Source organism: Rhipicephalus microplus, chromosome X (genome assembly GCF_043290135.1).
Source record: "Rhipicephalus microplus isolate Deutch F79 chromosome X, USDA_Rmic, whole genome shotgun sequence".
NCBI classification, from domain to species: Eukaryota; Metazoa; Arthropoda; class Arachnida; order Ixodida; family Ixodidae; genus Rhipicephalus; species Rhipicephalus microplus.
The window spans coordinates 353,046,224-353,061,931 of NC_134710.1; the positions used below are offsets into that span (position 1 = coordinate 353,046,224).

General features: G+C 42.3%; 1 protein-coding gene across 1 annotated transcript in view; it reads left to right on the plus strand.

The window, feature by feature from the left end:
• The first annotated feature begins 6,455 nt into the window (after positions 1-6,455).
• Positions 6,456-15,708, plus strand: part of LOC119161998 (nose resistant to fluoxetine protein 6) — a 66,229-nt gene continuing 56,976 nt past the window's right edge. Inside the window, exons 1-3 of the mRNA XM_075881598.1 lie at positions 6,456-7,382; positions 10,601-10,812; positions 13,953-14,064. Coding sequence (XP_075737713.1) covers positions 6,722-7,382; positions 10,601-10,812; positions 13,953-14,064 — 985 coding nt within the window. The 5' untranslated portion in view covers positions 6,456-6,721. The remainder of the gene's footprint in view (positions 7,383-10,600; positions 10,813-13,952; positions 14,065-15,708) is intronic.

Below are 15,708 nucleotides of genomic sequence, written 5' to 3' on the forward strand. Positions count from 1 at the left end.
GATCGACACTTACAGCACGTTGTTCAAAGAGAAAGAAAGACGCACGAAACGAGCGTACAAGTATACGCAGCTCAAGCGTGAACAATTGTGATAATTCTTCCTGCTCGTGTGTTAGCAGCGCACTCATTTTGTAATGTGGCTGTGGCATCATGCGAAGTGATGTTCGTCTTCTCGCGAATTACGAGTCTCATAAGCGCGCGCAGGAGAGACCACGCTCCATGAAAGAGGCACTTCGGGGAGGCGATGAGCTTGAGAGTGTTCTCAACGTGAGCCTGCCAAGCCATCTCACCACTGGCAACGAAAACGCGCAAAAGTTTCAGAGCTCTGGGGATTTTAGCAGCGGATAGTGTAAATAAATGGCTTGGTGTTAGCACTCCAGGATTTGTGGCGTAGTGGTTAGCGCCGCGCGCTCAGAATTGAGGGGCTGCTGGGTCGATTCTGCTAGAAAGATGCTTGCATTTTGTTTTTTTAGGGACGAAGTTCCTCATAGCCAAACCACCTTGTCCTGCGTAAGGCGTGTCCGAGAGAAGAGACGAAAAAAAAAAAAAGAAATACACCGTCTCCCGAACAACATAATAGACGGCAATGTCTCATAGAAGTACGTAAAAGCTGCAGTTGAGTGAGTATATTCTAGATGGCGCTGTACCACTACTCTCCGATCGGCTGGTTCACGGGTTGGGCCTGGGTGCGTGAGGAAGGTGTGCCTCTCCCAGTCTCCTGGATTGTCGCCGTACGTGGCATATCGTTGGTGGGGTATGAACGAAGCAGAGCAGCCGGCGCGGAGCACCGCGGCAGCTTGTGCTCGTCACTTCGTTGGTGGGACATGGACGAAGTGCAGTGGAGGGCCTCGGCTGCTTCTCCACGGAGAGCACGGACCCACGGACAGACGCAAGGACACAGAGATGGACAGACAGATGAACACAGAGAGAGACTGACCCACAGTGAGACAGATAGACAGAAGGACAGATGCTTCGACCCACTCATCATCATTTTTTTCGTGGATATGCTGTGATATATTTCCCTGCAATCTTCTAGTACACTTTTTTATGGAACTACGTCATCGTAGCTATGGTGAATGCTGGCATAAGACACTTTTGTGGTAAAAAAGGCTTTTTTTCTCACGTGTAAAACCTAGGAAGCAAAGTGACTGCAATGACGACAAATTGATTGCAAGTTATCCATGACGATGCCTTTTACAGGTCTTTGGTAGCATTGGGTTGTCAAACTTTACCAGCTGCTGGTCCCTACGGTAAAATGTTCTTTATCTGTGCTGACAATTCTGCTGGACACAACGGCATGTGGTTTGTTGGAAGCCTATAAAGGTAAAAAAAAGAGAAAAACAATTAGGAGTACTCCCCTATTCTCCCTACTGACCACTGCTTGGAACTGATGATTCACCTTAGTGTACTGAAAAACAAAATGCAACAAAAATTACAGCGTATCCACGGAGTTAATGATGATGAGTGGGGGGAAGCTTCGAGGGGATTTATCGCTAAATCGTGAATTCTCTGTCTGTCGCTCCATTCATCCGTGAATCCGCACCTGATGAGCTAGTCATAGAACTAGGTGGCTACGTACCAAGAGAAAAGGATGTAAGCCCCTGCGCCTTTAGGAACTTCGCCCTTAAAATACCCATGCAGGTCAAACCACTCCTGAATGTTGTGCACTAAATACAAATCGCATGCGGCAAAGAAGACAAGACGGGGCCTAATCGGATAAGTGTAGGGAGCATAATCTATGTCTATAAGGGAGAGGCTGTCTGTACTTTTCGTCTGTATCTTCTTTTATCACTGGAGTCTTTTCACACCATTACATAAGGCAGGCCAGAGTGATGTAGGCTAACCATCTTTTGAAGTGAGAGTCGTACACATTAAAATTTATTTCACAGGGAAGCTGAATAAGCAAAGCCTAAACGGATGTACATTGGACAAGTTTTCTTTAGCACAAATATGTGCCACGAAAATTCTACAAGCACATCTATCCACATTATTACACTGAAAATGAAGCGTTTGAGGGAAAAAAAGCGTATGCGCGACATATATTCATACGCTAAACTAATAAGGCTAATAAAAATAACAAGCATCACAATTACAAACTCGGTAGATATGTAGCACTGGCTGCTTTCCCGCCCCTCATTATTGGATAGTGCCTGATGAGCAATACCAGTGGTGTGTTTAGGTGGAAACATTACAGGGGTGAATCCATGAAGTAATCTTCCTCTACGTAGGTGCTTCCAGTTTACACCATTGTCAGTGAGGGATGAAGAGTAGAGTATAAATGTGACCGCGGGAAATTACAGTGAAAAACGCGCAACTCTACACTGTTGTTTAATCTCGGCTATACTGGTTCAGCTTACCAACGCGTATTAGCATTGACGCTCTTAGAGTTATTTTTTTTTTCGGCGCGGTTAGTATGGAAACACCATACCATCGTTGTCAGAACACATTTTTTTAGTTGAACTTGTTAAGCATGCGAGCTGCTCACTGCGTTAGGTAACGTGATGAGATTACTAAAGCGTCTAATAGAGCCCTTAAGACTAAAATAGTCAAGTCTTGACCACGATGATACTTACTCACTTACCGTTTGTTAAATCGGCCCTGCTAAAAGACCCTCTTGTTGCCATGGCTCCACAATCATTAGTTTAGGCAGCCCGCAAGTACCCAGTGCAATGCATTGTAAAATCAGAAGAAAAACAATTTTTCATAAAAGACGCTCTTCTCAGAAGGCCTATTACGCCACATGCACAAGACCTTCTATAAAATAAGCACGTACGCCTGTGGGATTTTGGTTCATAATCATATATGGTAATGGAATGTGTGAAGGACATAATATCTGTTATCGCTGGAAAATATGATCTCGGGAGCGCCAAAGAGACAAGGGCAAATTTACAATACCTTTGCTAACCTACTGTAGACGGTGCCTTCACTTAAATTCTTCTCTCAGTAGATTGCTGTGAAAATAATACTTTTATAACAATTACAATGACGAATGAACAAATTAGTGTCAACAATCGGAGATGGAAGTAGTACCGTCCTACATCTTCTCACGATGCGAAGCCATGGTGCCAAGGTTTTTGGGGAAAAAATACTACAAATTGACAAAAAGCTCATTTGCCTCTCTCACACCCCATGTATTATAATTTCACTTCCTCAAAATATTGCAAGTATTGGATCGAAATCAGCGTTCCACAAACAATTTCCAAATATGGATGAAAATGCTTCATAACTTGTTGATCCTTTTTTTTTCCTGTTTTTTGAGCTGGCTGCCCTCATAATTTAACATTGCGTGTTTTTGTAGAATACGCTTTTATGCACATTTTTCACGTGTCACTATGTGCCACGTTAAACAACGATAAACGTGTCTTCATTATAATGCACCTAAATGAATTCAGAATAGGTAATAAATTTGGATTCAGATGAAGTAGGATTCTTACAGCAACGTAGAAGTTAATTTAAAGCACATAGCTGGACCACGTGGCTTCAACAGGAATCACTATGCTTGATGCTCCCGTCTCATCATCAAAATTGTAAATTGCTTACACGAAACGACTACCACATGGATCTGAATTATTACGCTGAAGTTGGTCAAGATACACTCATTCAAGTTGTTTTCGGACCCGCATTTTAAACATCGTACATTTTTTTAGTTTGCAAGCACTGCTCTGATATTGGCATGTTGTAAAGAGAGAATATTGCAAAACTTGTAACCCAAAAAACTTTTTTTTCGTTACATAATATTACCTCAAATTGCATATGCAAGGAAAAGTGTTGCAAAAATAATGACAAATAGCATTTAACAGTTGCAATGTCTACGAATGTATAGCAAATAGACTCCTTATCAATCACTGGTATACTCTGTGGTGGTGTATAAGACATAGTTTTTGTTTGCTTTATTTATGATATTAAGCACTCTTTAAGAAATTATTGTATATTTTTTTCTTGACGAGGTACCAAGTGTGAAACATAACAGATCGAACTCCTATTTTTTTCAATTCTTTGCGATAATCGTAAAAGAGAACCTGCTGAGAGAAAGTAAATGTTTTTCATGTATATTTAATTCATAGTCTTCGTTTTTAATCAAATATAATATTGTATGTCTTAGTTCACTAGCCGAAATTGTTTCTCAGTTACAAATTTTTTGATAAGAGCAGTAGAGAAATGGTGAGACTCGAACATGGTGCACTTCTGCTGCATGAAGTGGCTACTGAGCACTGGGGAATCAACAATTTCCCGCCTACAGATAAGAATGTGCATTGAATAATACTTTTTCAGGTCAGGGACAACAGCTTGTCAAACCGCACGAAAGGCGTGAGAGCAGCATCGCCAGGAGCAACAGTGCTTTTACCTGGGAACTCCGCAGGCGTATAACTCTTTCTATGACATGCGCGCATCCACAAACACCTCTTGTTTGGCCCCTCGACACCGGGTGATGACCTCCGCACCGAGGAAACTTTTCTGTACCAAAGCCACGTTTGGTGATGCGTTCTGGAGTGTTTACCAGTATGGAGGTGGCGTATGAAAAACAACGTTAAAAAATAAAGCGGAATGTATGTTGCTTTACTTTGGGTAGCATTGGTCCTTGCGGCACGTACTGTGCTCTCGCTCCTCGTGTAGGGACCACGCTGGTTTTCTTGTTATTGGAAGAATGAGGGACATCGTGACGCGTGTCTTCAGCCGAGCGTTAGCAGGCGCCTGGGTTTTTGGTCTCTAATTTCCTTAGAGCTATCATTTTTGATGCAGCCAACTGACATGCGTCGAAGGCATAGCACGTAGACGGGTTATCGGTTGCACAATTTAGCAGAGATGAACTCGGTGGGTAGTGGTGCTTTAGAGTAAATGTACTAGCGTGTTAGAGATTGCGAAGAAGCCGCGAAAAAGCGCAACTGTTTTTTTTTCATGGCTGTTATAGCAGCAGACATTGGTTTCATTTCGAAGGTTGAAAGTATGGCAGTCAATTGTTTTGTGAAGAGAGAAAATGATTGCGGCAAAATACTGAGCAGGTGCTCCTGCTCTTGCACGGTGTAAACTGCTATATATATATATATATATATAAAAAGATGTACGACAACAATCATCAATGCTGAAGCGATTACTTGAGCTCATATTTCGCGGTTCTTTACGGGTGGTTTCACCCACCGTGGTGATTATTTAGACTCACAAAGAAATAAGACTAAACAAAAAACTTAAGGCTACGTATAAAAAGACAGCTTATATCTGAACTATTACAGCGCTAACATCCGTGACGAAAACAGCGAAAGCAGTCAACATGCGTTCATTTCCATCCACCTCTACATGCCGTGGCAGCTGATAAGCTGTTCCAAATAAATTGCCATGATCTCGTCCTGCTGTGAATCGTGTTTAGCTATAGCAGATGCTTGCCTATAAAAGATGATTTAATAATCGTTGTTTGTGTATCCGGTTTCTATTTCCCAACAATTGTTCACACTGAAGCATCTTTCAAATTTCCCTCGCTATGGTTATAAAAGCTACCTCGAGAGATGTCATCAGAAATGTTGTTGTGCGAACCATAGGTGGCAGAAGCGTTTCGAAGACGCGACCCATGACGCGTGACCAAAAAGCGAGAGTTGTGATAAACGCAATAGCTACTCTTGCCGGGCCGACTATACAATTTGGCGAATTCACAACCGCCAATTCGGTACACAGACACATTTCCAGAGTGACGACATTTACGTCATAAGCGTACTGGCCAGTACCTATACTGGGTACTTAGTGGGTTGTTAGCAGAAACTGCGAGCTGGTTGTCTTCCCTCCCCCAGCTTACCGAACTTCTATTTTTTACATTGCGATGAGCTCAACGCTGGTAGGAAAACCAGGAGCGACGAGCAGCTCTTGTTTCCCTTTCCACCAATTATATCGCCTCTTTTATTTTTTACCCGCAAAGCCCTCAGCCCGCTCCTACGTCTTACGCCCTCACGATACGCGTTTGTCTGGATACCAATAACGCCTGGCAGAGACTTGTCAAAAGCCCCGCCTTAAGCCACATGCAACGGTGCATTACACGTGACGAAAGCTTGGACGGCGTATGAGACGAGCTCCCTTCTGACCACTGCGATGGCTTGCGGGCTCAAGACAAGGAAATTTATATTCTTATCTCTTTTACCCTTGATCACTTTTTTATTGCTCCCCATTCGTATTGCACAGACTCGCATGGACAAAGCCGGTCTCGCGGTCAGTGGAAAGTCGATATTGGCCGTCCTCCTCAGAAGCCATGCGTCGCTCATTTTTTTCTTCTTGCGCTTTTTCTCTTGTGCGACTGTTCAGCGGCTGTTTGCTTCTAAAGAAACACAACAAAAAGTAAATCCAAAGTGAAAAAGGAGGAGAGGCATCGCGCTGAGCGGTAAGATCTGTTCCAAAAAACATTCTGGCGCAGTGTACCATCACGCGGGGCTTCCGAGTGGCAGTTCGTGACGACCCCGGTGAGAGGTGGTACTCGCGCTAAAGAAAAATTTTTCATCGAGTAGTCCAGGCCAGCACTAAAATTTTTGATGTTGTAATCGTCTTGCTTAAGTCTACGGGTGTCTTATCAGTCCAGCGGTCATCTTGGTGTCCTCGGAGTGCGACAGTATATCGCCTAAAGCAAAATTTAAACTTGTACGTCTGTTAGTCGCTATCCCAATTTAGCTACCGTTGTGGCGGCATTACGATAGACGTGCGTGGCATTGGACAAGGAGGCGCCATCTTCGGCTTTCATCACTGGAACAATGACTCGGACAAACGGACCGCTAACATTGCAATTTTTCTGCTGCTCGCTGCTTCTCTTTACTTGCTCTCTGAAAAATCAATACGCGATTGCTGCTGCACAGAAAACTGGACTCCCAGGATTACCGCCGAATGATAAGGGCCAATTCTCAACAGCACAAGCTACAACAGCGCCTTTACAAGTTGCAACTACCATGTCGGCGCTCCTTTATAACAGTTTTACAGTGCATAGGGAAGACCATTCCAATCGTGCTGTGACAATTGCAAAACAAGAAGAACACATTGACGGACAAGCATTCGAAGATAACCGGCGCGAAGAAATGTTAACTCCTGCGAATGGGGCACCGTCAGTGATGCCTATAACAGCGCAAGAGAGTACTTCCGAATTTGAAGCAACGACTGATCCTACGGAAGTTATCACCGGTAGCCTGGTTGAAACGTCGCTCACAAGCTCCCCGGCTAGTGTAAACGCATCTCATACTCATCGTCCCAGAAAGTCTAAGTTTCTAGAAACCATTCAGTCTGCAATCTCGCGGCTCATGTCAAGCGCAGCGCCGGGGCTCCGAAGTCGGTTATTCCACGCAGATATATCTCCAGAATGCACTTTCGGCCTGTTAAATTTTATGAGCGCCCTCCAAACTCTCGAACCATGGGCTTTGAGACGTAAGTATGCTGACTTTTGACTTGCCTATGTTGGTGACGTCTTCTTCGATGCTCCGTTAATCTGGCGTATAAGTTATTTTTAGTACGGTTGCCTGTCCTGCCTTCATAAAATAGCTTTTATGCCAGCATTACTATAATCGAAGTATTAGCGAGTGCAAAAACATCGAACAAACACGCCATGGTGGTCTGGTGGCGGTGATGCTTTACTGCTGACCTGCAGATCACAGAATAAATCCAGGCTACGGCTGCTACCGCATCATCGATGCAGTTGGAAGTGTTTGAGGCTCGTGTACTTAGATTTAGGCGTACGTTAACAAATCCAGGAGGACAAAATTTCCAGAGCCCTACAATACGGCTTCTTTCGTAATTGTATGGTGGATATTTTCCAAAGTAAAGTTTACAAACGCGTTTGTAAGGCCTGTATAACCAAGGAGCTGAGTTTACAAGGATTCGTTTCCAAAGGCATCTGAAAATCATGATGGGATAAAAATACGGTGAGTTAGGGAGGTGAGCGATAAAAAGGGGACTCTATTTTGCAGTTCGGTATACTGGGACACATTTCAACAAGCTTACACGGTATAAGAGCATTTGTTCATTGGCGAGCGTTCAGAATAACATCAGTCATAACCGCTGTGGTAACGCCGCGAACATATGTATACAGCCGTCTAAAGCTCTAAACAGAGTTCCCTAGAGGCAATTATGAAGTTTGGAGCACGTTTTCGGGTCAGGCTGTCATATGCCGTCGTCACCTAGCGTAACACAGGGAAAACCACATGTAGCATTGCGACCTGTTGCGCGCTCACGCGTCAGAGCGGTCTTTTCCACCTTGTTCTTTGAGAGCCTTGATGAATATATTAAGGGCGGATCACTTCAAATTAAATCACGCATAAGAATAAAAAAAGGAATCAAGCGAAAAATACAAAGAAAGCAAACAAAATAGAAAGAAAAACAGAAAGGAATAGAAATAAACAGTAAAGACGAAAGAAAAGGCTTGAAAAAGCAAGAAATAAAAATCAGTGGAGGAAGGAAAAAAAAACGAAAGAAACGACATAGGCTACCCAGCTCCGAACTTCCTTCAGGCTTGGCAACACTTATGGGGAACCTGTATTAATTTTTTTTCTGTATTTTCCCCATATGACTGAATTGAGGTACACTTTTTCCCGATATGACTAAATAGGTGCATTTTTACATTGCACATAACCAACAACATTTTTTTTAGTCTCTTCGTTCCATCATATCGCGCTGAAAAAAAGAAAAGCCTTGGATGTGCACGCTGGTTAAATATTTGGGCCCCTGGTCCAACCCGAGGGACCAGTCGTGAACAGCGCACGCCCAAAAGAATTTCTGTGAATAATTGCATTGGCGTAGAGTTCTCCCACTTTTTTTTTGAAAGCATTACAAGTCATGGCAGACTGCCTGAGCTTCAACACGTGCGACATTACGATGCACCTGCACCTTTTTTGATGAGCAGTTCGCATGTGACAACGATATCCTATTTGAGATTCAGTTTGTAGTTCGCTTATAGCTCAATGTTAAGATTTAAAAATAACAAAATCTTTTACGTAAGCCAACGTCTAGAGCAAGAAAGCGCAAGCTGCTGGCTGGAGTCGATCAGGACGACAGCCGTTTGTAAGGGATCTTCAAAAGCACGTACCTTCCTTTTGTTTCCGTCTGATGAAAAAGGGACCTTTGGTGGAAGTCCTCAGATGCGCAATTGATGCAACTGTGATGTTGCAGACATTGTTATACAAAATCACTAACCAATAAAAAATAGTTTTACAAATGAGGTCCTTTAGCAGCTTGGCCCGAAAACGGAAAAAATAACCTTAGCAATAGTTATCCGCTTTAGACCATTGAGGTGTCTTTATTGTCAATATTATGCTGATCTGCATGAGTGACGGACTCCCGGAATTCAAGCAAGAAAAAACTGCTGTCATGTTTTCGAAATGCTGGTTTAGGCCCATATGCAAAGTTGTATTTTCACGGAACTGGCATTTAAAACTGGCTACTGCTTCCATAGCCTTTTGTTACAACAGTTATCGCTATTATGAGGAAACAATGTCCAAACCTCAACCAATATCGATATTGTCTTACATATGAGATAATTTCTGAGCGGTGTTGTGAACCTAATTGTTGAATAATCTCGTTCGTAAAGTTGATTTTTTACAGCCTCACTACAATCAGCCTGCTGTTTTTTATTCACAACAGCCTCCCAATTCGTGTTCAGAAATGACCTTTTCGAAACCGTTCCGTCCATATTTTTTTTTGTCTAGAGAAATCTCCTTGGAAATGCTGTCATACTTGCTAAAATGGTTCACCGGTTAACTACAATGGCGAATATATATTTATAGTGACGGTTTTCGCAAGTGGTGATTTTCACGTGCGACTCAAGCGCAAATTTGGGGTTTTGTGCGGAGCCGTTCTAAGTACCGGGCACACTGATGACTGTTTCAATTTTTTTATATGCCTGGGTCACGCGTTGTCAATCTCATTTATTCGCTCGGGTGTACTCGGTATGCAAGACACTTTCAAATCGTTCGCTCACTCATTATTTACTTGAAATGTCGAACAGTATAGGATTGACAGCAAATATAGTTGTTGGCTGCGCACCGAAGTCGTCTTACCTCACATGCCATCAATGGTATCTTTATGTTAGTGAACACAATATCTATGTAGTCTAATGATGCAATTTATAAGTCCGTCTATCTTTTCGTGTTCATTAAAGGAACGAATATTGCTATACAAGTACGCGATCACAAGGGCCAGGGTGCCGTAAGCAAGGAAGAGTAGAGATCGATTTCTGGCCTTCTTGGTGCAGCATATTCTCATTCTTTAGCGCAGTGCCTTCTCACTTACTGTAATAAGAAGGGGCGTACACCAGTGGTCATATGTGACCTTCTTGTTTCCACCTGGATAATGTTTCTTCACTAGATTATAGATGGAAAGTAGCCAATGTGGATTCGAACACGTGGTATCTGTGCTTCAAACTTACCGACAAAATAGTGAACAGGCTAATAATCTAGGGGCCAGAAAGTATCTGCATGCAGCGTTCACAATGTTCACACGCTCGATAAATTGGGTGACAACTTCGATTGGCAGTGGATGGCATACTTTACAGCCAAGGCGTATTTAAATTGGCTGAGAAACAAAATATGTTACATACGCTATAGGTGGTGGAAACCATCTTTTGTTGCATCTGATGCTACAATACGGTGCAGTGGTCGATGCTACGGCGAAGTATCCGACGGGATTCCTTCAGGTTTCCATGGCCGAAATCGGCGCCTACGACGAGTGCATCGAGACCGTGGTACACGATAAGCGCGGTGCCGAGGAGGTCCGTGGCCAGTTCTGCAACGTGCACGTGCTACTCGGTGACGACCTCTCTTTCGTCGACAACGTCGTGCCAGCCATGAGATTCTCTCACAAAAGGGTCAGTGCACCTTCTGATAAATATGTTTTTTTCTCTTGTGTTCAGCAGTGTTTTGTGCATTGCGCCAATTTTTTTGTATGAATAATAAGTGGCCAGCAGGTCGACGTGTACTCGCGAGGAAGACAACTTCGGTGAAGCATTCGCCTAAATATTGCCTAGAATTTTAAGCTTGTGAACAATATGGCAGAGTATGCCAAACTCTATTTCGCCAACACGTGTTAGTGCAGTGCTAAATCGGAGGTAATGAACAGTTGATCTCAACGGAAGAAACGCCCAATTATTTGCACAACAAAACTCACGTGTTAAGCAAATAAACAGCTTAAGTATTCTTAGCAAAACTGAATAACCTACTTTTCTGCAATGCTCGTTTGCCACTATGGCTCATTGATAGTAAATTCGGTTGTTCTCTGTCTCTCATTGGCGATGAACACAGAACACCTATTATTGCTGGAACTATGCAGCTGCCCATTGCGGGTTGTAAAGATACCTAAGTACACTTTAGTGCGACGTCGAACGCCGTCTACGAAAGCGATTATGCGTTGAAATGCTGGTCGGAGAAGAAGAAATGCTGGTCGGACAAGAAGAATGGAGTACTGAAGATTATGACCGTGTGTCGCAGTTTCAGAAGACATTTGTGAAGGCTATTGCACCAAACTGTTCTAGCACCGAAATTGAAGTAAAATAACGGGTTCCTTTTATATAAACAAAAAATGCAAAAAAGTAAAATGCCAGCCGTGTCCACTTGCGACCAAGTGGTGCAATGACGCGGAACTTATAACAAAACTACTACTGACTAGAGAGTAAATTTTAGGCACGTGTCTATTTGGTTCCTTGCGTCAACGTTAATCGTTTATATTTACACACACACACACACACACACACACACACACACACACACACACACACACACACACACACACACACACACACACACACACACACACACACACACACACACACACACACATATATATATATATATATATATATATATATATATATATATATATATATATGTGTGTGTGTGTGTGTGTGTGTGTATATATATATAAGAAAAGGCTCATTTTTTCGTGTTTTGACACAATATTGATGAGATATAACAGACAATCCTGCCAAGGAATGTACAGGGGAAGTTATTAGACCCAATTGCAGTGTAAATGTGAAGAAAGAAAAGTGGGTGAAAAGATAACTTGCCTTGAGCAGGAACCGAACCTGCGACCTTCGAATAATCTATCTATCTATCTATCTATCTATCTATCTATCTATCTATCTATCTATCTATCTATATATATATATATATATATATATATATATATATATATATATATATATATATATATATATATATATATATATATATATATATATATATATATATATATATATATATATATATATATATATTTATATTTATATATATATATTTGTGTGTGTGTGTGTGTTCGTAAACTTTCTTTGGAGCCTATATTTGCCTGTTCTGGCATTAGCGCGTATTATTATTGATTTTCAGCCTTCGAACCTATATGAACTCTACTTAGAATTATTATCACTTCCGAGTACAATTCATGAATTGTAAGTTTATAGCAAGTTTCTGTTCGTAAGAGCTTTTTTAACTGCATTGTCACCTTCAATAAATTACACTTCATTATAGAAAACCATTTTATTTCCACTTGAGATGCCGGCATGCGTCATCCTGGTGGGGCCCATGTGTATGATACTGTTCCCCTCAGTAACATGCGTATGTTGAGGTATCGAAATAATTCGGAGGAGGAGGAGGAGGATTGAAAGAGGAAGGACAGGGAGGTTAGCAAGTTCTCAGACTGGCTGGCTACCCTATAAAATATTTCGGACTTTTTAGAATCACTTGAGCCCCACTTTCTCAAACTGTTAAGCTATACTGTGAGCAGGATTGTCTCACTATGATTAGGGATATAGTCTGGTGAGTCTGTGCTTCAACTTGAGCGGTACTATACTGGACGCTGTCCAATACCGAACTGCACATCACAGTTGACACCGAATATGCAGGCACACCAAACTCTCAGAAAAGAAGACATGCATTATGCGCGGAATTCCGTGCTTGATAATGTATATTTTTCACTCTGAAGATAGATACCATTTCTTGTTTCGCTGTGCGATTGTTTAAGTAATAGTGTTGCCAATAAGTGCAGTTGTAGACGCGCTTCAAATGAAGGCACATGAACTACAGGCGTACCCAACGCAGTTAAGTGGCTTTTCATGCAACGTTGATGGGCACAAGCAGTGCAGCTGAGAGATTTGTATCTGTGGCGTTCGAGCGTACGAGAGAGTGAAGCATGCAGACATCGAAGCATCGGTAGGGCAAACACGCTCATGGAGGTCAAAGTTTTTCACCTTGGACGGCTTAGCGTTTGACCTTAGAGGATGGACCATTGGTCATTTGTTCACCTACTTAACGCCAAGGCCAGAGATGTTGCCTTCAGTACGAACACATGCTCTGCGTTAGCTTCGAGGTGTCTGTGATTGAGTGAGAGCCACTCTGGGCGCGCGACAAACAAATCACTCGGTTGACAAACGTGATTGAGCTGTGCATCATCAGTGCGTAGAAAGCGAGGTTCACTGAACGGTGCCTGCCAGTTGAGTATTTCACGAAATACTTTGAATTAAAGACTACTCAGTGCAATCGGACAAGTATAGGGACTGAAGATTGTTATGACCTTCGTGACCTTGTAGTTTGCTCGTCTTGGACATCAAGCAATACACGCTATCAGCTGCATCGGTGAGCGTGTGCGTATAAAAGACATTGAACTGGTAAATATCACTAAAGAGTGTTATTTACATTTAACCAGTAAAGGCCTCTTATAGCGTCACGCAAGCTTCAAATTATCGCCATGCAATTTTAATCTTGTGATGTAGGGGAATAGAATTGAGTGGCTTCATTATTTCAGAAGTAAAGACGCTGATATCACGTTATTACAGATGTATCGAAAGCTTTTACAACTCAAATTTCCAATTGACAATAGTTGAGGCATGTAGGCCAAACAAAACAACACTCATATGTTTAATGTTGTCTTCTCTAGAGCTTTTTGAATATTTGTGACCAATTTATGTGACAAGTCATTTAGTGTTTGTGTGGTAACATTCTTTTTTGTTTGTTGCCATAGGCCGGAAACTTCAAGGGCTATCTCGCGGATAAGAAGTTGACTGGTCTTCGCATGGGCGTGTGTTTCATCAGCTCATGCAGTGAACAAGATCTGACCAAAATTGGCAGCACGCGTAAGTTTATAGAGCCGCATCTTTGTGGGACAGTGCAAAACGTCTTTAACAAAGTGCGTGACAGGGATAGGTGGCACGATCAACAAGCTAAATCAGCCATCTGCTTCTTCTGGGAAGCCAAGTTTCACATGCACTGCCAAAACGGCCAGTCTTTACACGACCTCTCCTTTTAGGCCTAATACTTTTGCGTTGTTAATTTATAAGCTTGATGAAGTCATAGCCCTCACCATAGCCAATCGTAGGTGTCACTTTCGCGCTAAAAAAGATGGTAAATTTGTAGTTGCAGACTTGAAGAAGACAAGTTGGCTAATCAAATAATCAACTACAGCGACACCCCGCGTTCAAAAATTGCCATACTGTCTACTTCTCATTTTCCCTGAGCGTCTGCTTTTTTTTCGCACAAGAAGTTTCATAAGTACGGCTTTTATTTTATTAGACCATTGCACTTTACAGAAAGCCATGTCTTTGTTGTGGACATGATAGATGGCACGAAAAGGACAGAACAACGGGACACGACCATAACAGAAACGCACTGTACGAAGTGCCACTTAAGATTTTTTTTTCTTTAGTAAAAAAACCATGTTTTTGTTAGCGCCCCAATGCTTGATCAGCACACCTTTACCATCTAACTCAGCGTTACGAACGAGAAAAGATATATATTATATCTATGAATGCTACGGTAATTAAAGTTATCTCTCCTGGATAGTTCACATAGATACCTACTGCTATTCGCCTTCGTAGTTTATGATAGCATCGACTCGTATATACTCTATTCTCGTTTGAAGAATCATTCATTTCTACTCCTAGCAACGTTATCGTGTGCTTTCACTGTAACAACAGGTGACATCAATGAAGCGTAAAAAAGTTAAAATAAAAACTGAAGGCATATTTGTATACGTATGATGCCATGACGGTTCTTTGATTTTTTTTTATGCTCAAGCCTGATTTGTGTTCACCTCTTTACTCGTCAACGACCGATACCAACAACTGCTATCTTCGCAGTCATCGTGAATATAGGGAAAGGTAGATTGACGGCAACTTTTAACAATACTCCTGGAGATTATTCTGATTTGGAGCCCGGAAGCCCCGCCACGGTGGTCTAGTGGCTAGGGTACTCGGCTGCTGAGCCGCAGGTCACGGGATCAAATCCCGGCTGTGGCGGCTGCATTTCCGATGGAGGCGGAAATGTTGTAGGCCCGTGTACTCAGATTTGGGTGCACGTTAAAGAACCCCAGGTGGTCAAAATTTCCGGAGCCCTCCACTACGGCGTCTCTCATAGTCAAATAGTGGTTTTGGGACGCTAAACCCCACAAATCAACCATTCAATCAATTGGAGCCCGGGAATGTTTTGTAAATATTGGGGGATGACAATGCCATGTACAATGAGAATACATGCACAGAAATAATACACACTGTCACAAAAATATTCACACAAAACAGTAATACGTTGTGTTTCGTTCAGGTGCACTGTTCTTAAAACACCAATACACATTTCGTGTTGCGTATCACGCATGCGATGCATTCTCTTAAGCCGAAGAGCTGCTGCAACTCTAAGCTGTCTTCGTCTGTTCATGTGCGTTTTTCTTCTGCTCTAAAACTACAGTATTACGTTCTAACAGATCCAAAACAATACGTTTCTTAGCT